The 12,228-nt window shown below is 41.0% G+C and overlaps 1 protein-coding gene across 1 annotated transcript in view; it reads right to left on the bottom strand.

The window, feature by feature from the left end:
* The window catches only part of Cd101 (CD101 molecule), a 33,441-nt gene extending 24,470 nt beyond the window's left edge, over window positions 1-8,971 (bottom strand). The window contains exon 1 of the mRNA XM_027940251.2: window positions 8,878-8,971. Within this exon, the coding sequence (XP_027796052.2) occupies window positions 8,878-8,920 (43 nt within the window). The 5' untranslated portion in view covers window positions 8,921-8,971. The remainder of the gene's footprint in view (window positions 1-8,877) is intronic.
* Window positions 8,972-12,228: the final 3,257 nt, after the last annotated feature.

The following is a 12,228-nucleotide window of genomic DNA, read 5'->3' as shown; positions in this document are numbered from 1 at the left end:
AAGTAGGAGAAAGAACGGGGAATAAAAATAGATTAGTGCTCTGGTTCCCAACGTACCCCATTATGTAGTTCTCTTTATTACAATTCTGGTAAATGAGATTGCAGGTTATTAGCAATAATCAACTTGAATGTTCACCACCTTCTTCAGGCTGAGCAGCAGTGGAATGACTTAATGAGTTAATTGTTCTTTTATAACTTTAACTTCCATAGTCATTTCTAGTCTTTTTAACAAATTTAGCTTTGCTGGGCACGGTGTGGCATGCCTGTAATCCCAGCAATTTGGGAGGCTGAGGCAGGGAGGATCACAAGTTCAAAGCCAGCCTCAGCAACTTAGTGAGGCTCTAAGCAACTTAGCAAGACCCTGTCTCAAAATAAAAAATAAAAAAGGATTGCAGATGTTTCTCAGTGGTTAAACACTCCAGGTTTCCATCCCTGGTACCAAAAAAAAAAAAAAAAAATCACTTTATCCTTGTAACATGGCCACATCTATAAAAAATTCAGCTTACTTAAGTGCACTCATTTTAATGTAAATGCAATCAGTGTATGATAATTGACTTTTATATTATTTTATAGGACAAATCAGCATGTAGCTCCTCAAACCTCAAATTCCAGGGTTATCTGTTATTCCCACAGAAGTGGTTGTTGGAGAGGCAAAATCTTTGGCTCTGCCACGGGCAATAATTTTCCTACTGGTTGGTTGGAAATATTTGTAGTTCTTAGTCAGATCTTATGCAAGGTGGGCTAAAATTAGTATCTAAAGTGAAGTGGCAGTAGTACTTCCCTTCTACACTGCAGTTTTGTTTTGTTTTTTTAAGTTCCTGGAGAGTCACTGTAGCTTTACTGAAAAGCTTCATAATGGATGACTATAAAGTCCAGTGTGATTTGGGATCAGAATTTATTTTAGTTCTTTTCTCACTAAAGTTTTCAACTGGGACCACTGTGGAATGTTTTCTACTGAAACAAATCTTAAATATTAGGTCTAAAGGGGAAAAATGGGATTAAATGGTAGCACTTTGTTAGAAAAAAATTTGAAATCCAGCATTTTGCAGAAATCACACGGTATGTTTTATTAATGATTAATATTAAAGGACCAATTCCTTTTGTGTTTCAAAAAGAACACAGACCAATGACAAAGGGGCCACCAGGGTGGGCTAGATCTTTCACTAGGGTCAGGGTTCAGTGGATGGGGGAAAACAAAGTGGAAAGCATCAGAAGGGTCCAAAAGGGAGCCATGGCTGGTAGCATGGAGTTAATAGAGGTATAGAAGGTCCCCCCCTCCCCATGCTGGGGATCAAACCTAGGGCCTTATACATGCTAGGCAAGTGCTCTACCCCTGAGCCACATCCCCAACCCAGAATAGAGAGTTCTTAAAAAGAAGAGAATTCACAAGAAGCAGAACATCTGCTGGTTTTGTGCCTCCACAAAGAGTAAAGAGACTACAATGGGGGGGTGAAAGAACGAACAAGGCTCATCGTCGGAGAAAATGCCCCTTTATTGAGGAACAGCTCTGCATATTTATAGAGCCCGGGGTGGTTTGACAGTTATGACAGTTTAAGAGTTTAATGGTTTGACAGTTGGCATGGGGTGCTTTCTGATTGGTGGGTAAGGATCATGTGCACCAGCAGGGCTAGTCTGATTGGTGGGTAAGGATCATGTGAGCCAGCAGGGCTAGTCTGATTGGTGGGTAAGGATCATGTGAGCCAGCAGGGCTCACCATTGGATGGCTCTTCTCAGGGAATGGGGAAGTTAGTCTTTGGACCCAGGGTGACTCCCAACAGGGGGAAAAGTGAAGGAAAGGAAAAATGACATTACAGAGTCCATGAAAAGGCTAAGTATAAGAATTTTAGATGAAATGGAAGCAATCCTAAGGGATAGAAGGGACCTATAAAACATAAAATGGGCACCTGATATAGTCATCTAAAAACTATGTGTATGCTCAATCTGAAACTGGTGAACAAGCTAACCACACACAACCGGTCAACTAACCATACACATTGCCGGTAATCATTGAAAATACACTAATTTATTCATGAATCCCAATTAATTTGATATATTTATATTGTACTTTTTGTAATACCTAGAAATCAGAATTAGACCACTTGAGAAAAATTTAAATTATTCCTTACCAAAAAGATACACTGCAGAGGCAATTTAAAACATTTTTAGCAATGTCATCTTAGAGAAATGTGTGCACTCTTCATTAAGCCTCATGTAAGAGAATATTTATACCCACGCTGTTCATTATAGCCTCAAGCAAAGGGACTATGGTTATGTCCATCAACAGAATGGACACACTATGGCACATTCATAAAATGGAATATTACACAAAAATTAAAATTAATGAATGATAGCTATTTGACATAACATGAATGACTATATTTAATTAAAGATGCAAGATACTTTTGAACCTTTTTTTGCCACATACAGACTGAGTCTACTGTTTATTACAAAGTTTAAAAGCAAGCAAAACCACATTGTATTTTTTAGTGATGCATATAAGGGTTAAAATTGCTTTTTTTAAAACTAATCTTTTTTTTAAATGCCTTTATTTTATTTGTTTATTTTTATGTGATGCTGAGGATCAAACCCAGTGCCTCACGCATGCAAGGCAAGCGCCCTACCACTGAGCTACAGCCTCAGCCCTAAAATTGCTTTTTAAGAAAAGCTAGGAGGTGGTTATAGAGAGAATCAGGAAAGTGATTGTGCAAGGAAGGATTGTGATCTGGTGGGAAGCAGAGCAAGATGGGTAGGACTTCCAGGGTCCTGACAATGTTCTATTTCTTGACCTAGGTTGTGATCACACTGGTTTTACTTTTTATTTTGCTAAAATACGTGTTTATGTCTTATTAACCTTTTCTTATATATTTTACCATTAAACATATATATTTTTTTTAAATGTGGATTTTGAGGTAACGCTAACCTGTTTATATCAGGGCATGTTTCTGGAAAATGATGTCAGTTTTGGTGTCCAGGCAATACTTGTCCAACATTTTCCATCACTTATCAGTGAAATGAGTACCACATTTGGAGAACTTTATTGTGAAAACCAGCACTTCATTTTCTACTGCTTTCTTTGCCGATTCGATACATATTTATTCAGCCACTTATAGTATTTCTGATGCCCGAGAGGCTAAGAAATGAAGATGAGTTTGGAACAGTCTCTGACTTCTAGACTGTGTAATCTAGTCAAGTAGGGTGGAAGTCATCTCTCTTTGAGAAAGACATTAATAAAAGGACTTTGAGAAATTTGAAGAAAGCAGATCACATTTTTTAGGGGAGGGCAGTAGATGAGGCTTATGGAAGATATGGCATTAGAAATGACTTTGAAGAATTGGAAAGATTAACAAAGTCGGGAGGAGATAGGGGCTTTTTAGGTGAAAGAGATTTTATGACAAGATGATATGTAGGAATCAAAAAGACTTTTTCAGACAATAAGGAGCAATCAACTGGAGCGGGGAGAGTTGCATTAAGGTTAATAGGAAGGGGTAAGACTAGCTAGGAATTTTGGATCCAGCGCATGAAGGAATTGACTATCATGTTTAAAAGTCTGGACTTGATTCATGAGGGGAATTCAAAGGGGGAATCCACTGAAAGTGTCTGGAAAGTCTCAGAAAAATTAACCTGTTAATTGTGTGGAGAATGATGAAAGTTAGAGCCCAGGAAAGAGGTGACAAAGGTACAGGGATGAAAAGAAAGGGACTAACTATATAGTTAGTGAGGAGATGAAATTTACAGAGTTTTCAGTGTTTTGGATGTTTAGAAATAGCAAGGTTAGGGGTTGGGGTTGTGGCTCAGTGGTAGAGCACTTGCCTGGCAGGTGTGAGGCCCTGGGTTCGATCCTCGGCACCACATATAAATAAATTAATAAAAGATCCATTTACAACTAAAAAATATTTTTTTTTAAAAAAAGAAAGGCAATAGCAGGGTTAGTAAAGGTGTGGGAAGTAAGAAGAAATCAAAGGCATTGGGTTTTATAAGATTGGGAAAATAACGGTACTCATCAGAACTAAGGACATCAAGAAGAGTTACTATTGTTGCTGTTGTATGTTCAAGGGTGAGGGAGAAGATAATGTATGTAATTTTTGGAAATCCAAAAGTTGAGTGCCATGGAATAAATAGGAAGGATATATAGCAAACATTTGGAAATAATATTTGGAACGTGTGAATGTGTGTGTATTTTAATTTAAAGTCTACTCAACCTATTGAAAACATTTGTCATTTAATTATTTCCAAAACTCTGTGGTGTCCCCATATTTAGTCATGTCAAAGTGAGCAAGATCATGGGGCTAAAATATTCCAGAAGATGAGCCGGCATAAGCAAGAACAGAGAAAAAGTATGGATTTGAAAAAAAAAAAAACAACTAATTGTGATGGTCTAGTTTGGTTATATTATAGAATATGAGTGGAAGGACCATGGAATAATGACTGGAAACATTGATCAGGTTATATTCTGGAGGAATTTGACTAATAAGACTGGGAGTTTATCCTTCATTTAGGAAATAAATTTCTTGAAAAAGTTGTAGTGAATAAACAAAACGCATAAGTGGCTGAGTCAAATTTGAACCCAGACCTTTCTCCGTGAAACATTTGAAGCAATTGAAGCACAAGCCAAGGCTGTGTGCATTGTGTTTTCACTGCCTTCTGTAAATCCTGTTTGTAACTAGAGAGAGTTCTGAGCAATAGGTAAAGGTCAGGTCAGTTCCATGTACGTGTTGAGACATGTTATGAAATATAAGGAAGAAGGTGCAGGAGAGAATCCTGGAGAGTCTCTCTTTAGAAGATGGGATGAGGACCAAAACCTACAGGAGGTTTTGGAATGGTAGGAGGTTGGAGGGCAGCCAGGACACAGTGGCTTGGAAAGCAAGGGCAACAGAACATTCCAGAAGGAAAGGGCTTGTCAGCCCCGTGGAAGGCTGCTGGGAGGTTGGGGTTCCTCAAGGCAGAGGAGACTCCTTTCAGTCGGACGAGGAGCATGCCGTGGAGACCTTTGTAAGAGATTTCACTAGAGCAGAAGCAGCTTCTTCCAGGGTGGGAAGTGACCGCAGGAAATGTAAATTGCCTCAAGATGTTTCATGGAGAAAGGGAAGAGAAGATGGAAGGGCATCTAGGAAGTGTACTTGGGTGGAAAAGTAGTGAGGGGTGGAGAGGACACTGGCGTCTTTGCTTGTTTCTGGGCAGAGGCAGCAGTAGGGGGGTGGAGATGGAGGAAGCCAGAGAGGAAGATGAATGGAGTAAGGCCCTGGTGGAGCCTGGGCTCAAGAACATGATTGTGCTGTGGGCTGAATGTTTGGGTCCTCCAAAATTCATACATTGGGATTAATCGGGAGGTGGGGCCTTTGAGAGAGGTAATGAGGGCTCTGAATGAGATTCGTGACTTTAGACAAGAACTTGGGGAGCTGGCAGTCCCTGTGCCAGGTGAGGACACAGCCAGAAGATGCCATCTATTGAGGGAATGAGCCTTATCAGACTCCAGATCTGCTATGCCTCCACCTGGGACTTCCCAGCCTCCAGAACCGTGAGAAATACTGGTGGATGAGCCGGTCAGTTTTTGGTATTTTTGGTACTGCCATTGGAACAGACTAAGATGTACTACCTTCTCAGACAAGTGAAAGAAACAGTGTGGAGATTTCATAGGTTTTGTCAGGGCGGGAGGTGGGGAGGTTGGGGATCAAACCTAGGGCCTCAGGTATGCTGGGCACATGCTCCACCACCACGTGCTCCACCCAGCCCCAGCACAGCACAGCTATTTTTGAGGTGCAAAGGAAGGACTGTCAGAGATCAACTCCAATGGCTATGCTCTGGGATCACACACTGAAGCACCTTATTATAAACACTGTCTTTGTGGCTGTTTCAAGGACATACCTCTCTTCCTCCTAACAGTGAAATGCCTCCGAGGGATGGCCCCTTACTTTCTCTTTAAAGGGACAGAGGATTAAGTCACTTTGCAGAGTAGCTAGTTTCTTTTCTGATGAATACAGAGCCTGGCACTGACACACTACGTCAGGAGTCTTGCTTTTGAAACAACAAGAATTCCCTTGATGATATGGGTTTTCTTTAAAACATGTCCCTGGAATTGTCAAATCACCATTTCAGTATTATTTGAATGGAAAGTATTAGTTTGAAAAATACAAAATGGCCCATTATTCAACTATTTTTGATACCCAAAATGCAGCAATTTCTAATAATTCCACTTTATACAAAACCTACCTAGGGAACAGTCAACATACCAAACAACTTACCTTTCTTTACACATATAAAAACTCCTATGTGCTTAGAGACTGAGATAGCTTGAATCCATAATTAAGTGGAACCTTTTATTTTTCTTCTATGAATACAAACTCAGTGGACAAAAATAGCCCCTCTCCAAAGCTCTCTCCTGTTAATGTCCTTTATTTGCAGGATCTAGCAGGTGAGGCTCAATGCTAAGTCCAAGGATGGACTTACCTATCATTACACTAACTCTACCTAGCACCATATTCTAAACTGTGAGTCAGTCTTTATATTTATTGGGAAAAAAAATAAATGGAGGAGCTGACAGTGTAGCTCAGTGGTAGAGTTCATGTTTAGATGTGCCAGACCCTGGGGGCTAGACTCCAGCACAACAAACACACACAAACGAATAGGGACAAGTTTACATTTGCTAAACTTCATAACTGATTGATTTATTATCATTTAATTAATTTCTTTCATTTCCTTTTATTTGTTTGTTTATTTATTTATTTATTTACTTATTTATTTATTTTTGTGATTCTGGGGTTTGAACCGAGGGCCTTGTGCATGCAAGTCAAGCACTCTACCAATTGAGCTACATCCCCAGCCCCTCCCTTTATTTTTTTGTAATAACAAATAACATATTTCCAAAACCTTTTCAAGTTACTTCCTGATTTATGTACTCTTCACATTAAAAACTGTGGTTCTGTGAGAGCTGGGGTTGTGGCTCAGTGGTAGAGTGCTTGCCTAGCATGTATGAGGCTCTGAGTTTGATCCTCAGCACCGCGTATAAATAAATAAAGGCCCATCACCTACTAATAAAATATTTTAAACAAACAAATCCAAAACTGTGGTTCTATACAAAACTAGTGCTCACAGGAGTCAGAATTTAGAAGAAATAAATATGTAGCCCAGTTTAATTGTTTAAGTAGATTAAGGAAAAGTTTCCAGCTTGCCCCTTTTTAAATCTTAATTACCGCCTTCTTTCCCCTCGATATTCTAGCGGCTTACAAAAATAAATAAATAAATAAATAAATACCCCAAAGCAGCAATGACTGGAGCAACACAGTGTGCGTGTGAGAGAGAATTTGCAATTCTCTGAATTATTGCACAATGTAAACCTAGTTTCCTCCTTTACACAAAGCAAACATACAATCTAAACACGCAAAGCACATAGACTTGAGAACCAGAGTCAGACAACTCAAAAGGACAAAAAGAAACACTCCAGCCCCCTGAATGATCCCAGCAGGCACCTATCCATCAACACCTGCCACAACAACCTGGCAGACATTGATTGCTCAGCATGTGGTCCTAGTAAATTCCCCTGCAGGTTGCCTCTCTCCCTTCAGGGCCCAAGTCTGGTCCTCACCAGTGTGTCTCTTGAGTCATCAGTCTAGTTCAATTAAACCAATGTTTACTGAGCAACTCCTTTATGCCAAATGCTGCACTCTTATTTTTTGCTACAACCTTGGTTACACTGATTACAGCTTGGTTAAGTTACCCCCATCATCCCAGCCCTTAAGTTTACTGTACTGACTCCATTCAAGTCTTCCCAAAGCAAAAGTTCTTGATGTGATAAAAGGGTCCATGAACTAGGGTGAAAAAAAACCCTACTTCTTTATTTAAATTAATCTGTAATGGAAATTTAGTATTTCCTTCAATTATGAATGTAGACAACAAATCACAGATATTCACATATCACATACCAGTTGTGGCAGCCGAATTAAAAATAGTATTCTTAGTCATCACTTCTCTGCAGTTTGGTGGTTAATAGATCTATTGCTAGATCTTGTTAGATGATACATAAAGAAACAAATTAATCACTACATCACAGCTTATTAAGATATTTTGATAACTATTCCAATATAGCTGATTTCCTACACAATCCTATGCATTTTATTTTATGCATTTAAATATTTATTCTGAGATGGGGGGGTCTATAAGCATCACCAAATGCTAAAGATACCTGGAGCACAAAAAGCACCTTTTTCCTGTTCTACTTGGTCTCTGGAACTGTTTGATTCCCTGCCCAATTCATCTGATTCTCCCCTCTACCTCCAAATTTCCTTTTCTCTACCCTGTCCTAACATACATAAATAGATGTTCCCAGACCAGATAGGACCTTCCATATGGCCTTGGGCACAGCCAAGTGGCTCTTCTTGTCCGCTTCTCAGTTTCTCAGTAGTGAAAGCCCACTTTAGTCCAGAACCTTCTTTTAGCTTTGCTCTCATAACCTTCCCTTTCACCCAGGAACATGTCCAAGGTGCATTTAACTAATCAAACTCTTAACTTCAGGCAAGCTTTAAGCTCTCCTCTCAGGCTGGGGAGCAAAGCTCTCAGTCTCTCTTGGGATGTTCAGCCCATGAAGAAGAAGGAGAGGCTAAGGCCTAGGCCAAACTGTCAGATCAGGCAACATTAAAAAAAAAAAAAAAAAAAATATATATATATATATATATATATATCCCAACAGAATCAGGTGCATGGGACCCAACCAAGCATCACCACTCCCTGCAACTCAAGGATGTCTGGGGAGGCAAGCACTGTTACATTGCCAATGCTAGAAGCAGGTGCCACAGTCAGCAGCTGTTCCTGTAAAGACCAAATTGCTCCATCGCCCTGGACTGGACAGGCTCCTGCGATGATAGAAACACAGAATTATGAAACTTACTTAGAAAGAGAAAGAAAGGTGCCACGTAGAGAACGTGTGCCATTTGGACCAGACCTCTCCCAGCGGCGCCCGCGAAATCGCTCAGAAGCGGAGTGACAATTGTTAGGCTCTCACTGCAAAGGTAAAGAGGAAGTGACAGTGTGGTTTCCAGTTCATGAAAAAACAGAAATGGCTTGCAAAAAGCAAAGTTGGTTATCTTATATGGTTCTCTGCTAATCACTTAGATGTGGGTGTAAAAAAAATGATCTTCATGGCTAATTAAGATACCCATGTAAAAATAAGATGGGACTCATCCTGGCTAAATATGTATCATTTGGCAATGATGGGGGGGATTTAAGTAAACTGAATAGACAAAAAAGCAACCAGAAATGATCTCTTCTTGACCTTTCCTCTTCTCCCATCTTGAGAGAGGAAACAAGAGAAGGATCCCTAGGAAATATGAACTTGGGGTCAAATGAAGTGTGAAGACGAAGGTTCTGGGGTCAGGTTGCCTGGGACTGCAACTACTTTTAGTAGCTGTGTGACCTTAGAAAAGTTAATTCACCTTCTCAAACCCTCACATGTGATATGGGGACACTCATAAGATGGCTGAGAGAGCTGAATGAGCTAATTTGTTTAAAGTACTTGGAACGATATCCAGTCCACAGTAAGTGCTCACAAACATTGGCTACCAACATCACCATCATCATAGACATTTAAGGGAGTCCACCTGTCCCACGTGGGTCCAACACCTAGGATGACACATGTAACCACTGGCACTGAACCCAGGACGATGTATCCTACTCCAGTCCCTAGAAGGCAAGATCACACAGGGATGCACTCACTGAGGATATCAGTCTCAGCCTCTGGGCCTTGGGCAAGGCTAGATTTAGATTAGCCAGTAACAAAGTCGTCTGTCTTGGGCCACAGATTCAGGCAGATCCCTGCTCTATCCATCCATCCATGCAGCAAGCCGGTCAGCCAGGGATTTTTTTTTTAGTCCTCCTGTGTTCTGGGTGCTGAGGTAGGGTTTGCTCATACAAAGATGGATGCTCGCAACCACGCTTTTATGGTCAGGAGACTCCCATTTAATCAAATATCGCAATGCAATGTACAACAATCAGTGTGGCGGAAGAGTGGGAAAGTTGGTGGGTACGAGGGAAGGCAGATGGATGAGACTGGACCAGGGAGAAGCAGGGCAAGGGACAGTTGGAGAGAAACTGTCCAGTGTGGATAGTGACCCACAGGCTGTGTCTTTCGGTTGAAGTAGATTGAAGTGTGAGGCTGGGGTGGAAGGACAGAGTCTGTATAGCTTGGCTGGGGCAGAGCTTAGTGGCCTTTGTATGCCAGGCCCAAGAGCTTGGCTTTTGTCTTAAAAAAAATGTGTGTGTGGGCTATTAAGAATATAGTCTGGTCAGATTTTCTTTTAAAATGGAATTCTATACTTGTATATTTCTAACTGGTTGAAAGGTGAGGGAAGGAGACAGGGTTATAAGCAAGAAGGCCAGTTACATGATTTTTTTCAAAATATATTTTTAAATTATAGATGGACACAGTAGCTTTATTTAATGAATTTATTTTTATGTGGTGCTGAGGATCGAACCCAGTGCTCCACACTGCAAGGAGAGCGCTCTACCGCTGAGCCACAACCCCAGCCTTAGTTACAAGATTTTTGTAATTGTTTGTCTGAGCAGTGATGAAGGCCTGAATTAGGGCATTTAAAATAATGACAGAGAGATAGATAAAACAACCAAATACTTACTGAGTACTCCATAGGAAAGAAGTTAAAGTGCTGGAGATCCATCCGGGATTAAAGCAGAGCCTTTCATAGCAATGAGTTTGTGATGGAGGAGTTTAGTGGAGGTGAGTAGGAAAGAAGAACATGGCTGATTGTCACACAAAGGAATTAGATGAAGCCTCCTAGGAGACAAAGAGATATGGACATTCCAGAGAGGGAGAGGGTCTATCTAATTCAGGGCAAACGAACGGAAGGACAGGAAAACCTTCAGGGCAAAGGTGGCATTTTAAGGTAAAATTTGTTTTCTCAGTGGGAACTATAGTGGACGAGGGTAGCCGTCTACACACTTATTCCAGAAGCTTCTAACTTCATTCACTCTTTCTGTTATGGTTTAGATGTGGTGTCCCCCAAAGTTCACGTGTGAGACAATGCAAGAAGGTCTGGAGGAGAAATGATTGGGTTATAGCTTTAGCCTGATCAGTGAATTAATAATCCCTGATGGGATTAATTGAACAGTAATTGAAAGCAGGTGGGTGTGGCTGGAGGAAATGGTTCATTGGGGGCGTGGCTATGGGGTATATATATTTTGTATCTCCCGAGTGGAGACTGTCTTTGCTTTCTGATCACCATGATGTGAACTGCTTCCCTCTGTCACACTCTTCCACCATGATGTTCAGCCTCACCTTGAGCCCCGAAGAATGGAGCTGGCCTTCCGTGGATTGAGACCCCTGAAACCATGAGCCCTCAAATAAACTCTTCCTCCTCTACAGTTGTGCCTGTCGGGTCTTTCAGTCACAGTAGCGAAATAGCTGATTGAAACACATTCCTTCTGCCATCCATCTACACACCCACCCACCAAGCCATCCCTCCTTCCCTCTGGTTCTCTGTTCATTAGGAATGATACTTAACCCTCAGTCTCCTAATACTAGTTAACCTACCCGTGTTAAAGTTTTTAGCGAAAAACTCTGCACTTTCCTATGGTTCTGTGCAAGGCAATGGAGGATAGATGTATAGGAAGGGTTCTGCCCTCAGGTACATGGAATCTAGTTTAATAAACAACTGTAGATAAGGAACAGTAGCCATATAAGACAGCATGTGTCCTGTGGCCAATTCACGGTCTAGGCAAGAAATCCCTAAAGAGCATTTAGAAAAGCCTGGTTTTAGGATTTGGTACTATTCAAATAGGTAGGGAGGAGAGGAAAGGCCATCCAAGGAAGGAGACAGAGAGTGCAGAGAGGGAGAGGCAGACATGTGTAGGGTATATGTAGAGAAATATTGAAGGGCAGTTTGCTTAGAATGATTTCAAACTAACTCTCTAATCTGTTGACTATAGTATCAATGGGACTGAAAGTACAAGAATACATTCACTGTTTCAGTTCGAGAAGTCATGGGTCACGTCTACACACGTCTTGGGCAAATGCACTGTATCAGTTAGTAAGTGCTGTGTAACAAACACAAAGCTTTCATGCTTCTACCAGTAAATACTTATTTTTACTGACAAGCCTGTGGGTCAGCTGGGTTCAGGGGAAGTATGGTCCAGGAGGGCCTTGACTGGACACATTAGCTCTCTTCCATGTGTCTCACATCCCTCCACCCAGGTGGCTTTTGCATATTTTCATGATAATGTCAGGGGT

Source organism: Marmota flaviventris, chromosome 10 (assembly GCF_047511675.1).
Source record: "Marmota flaviventris isolate mMarFla1 chromosome 10, mMarFla1.hap1, whole genome shotgun sequence".
Lineage (NCBI taxonomy): Eukaryota > Metazoa > Chordata > Mammalia > Rodentia > Sciuridae > Marmota > Marmota flaviventris.
This window is presented reverse-complemented; position numbering and strand designations above follow the sequence as displayed.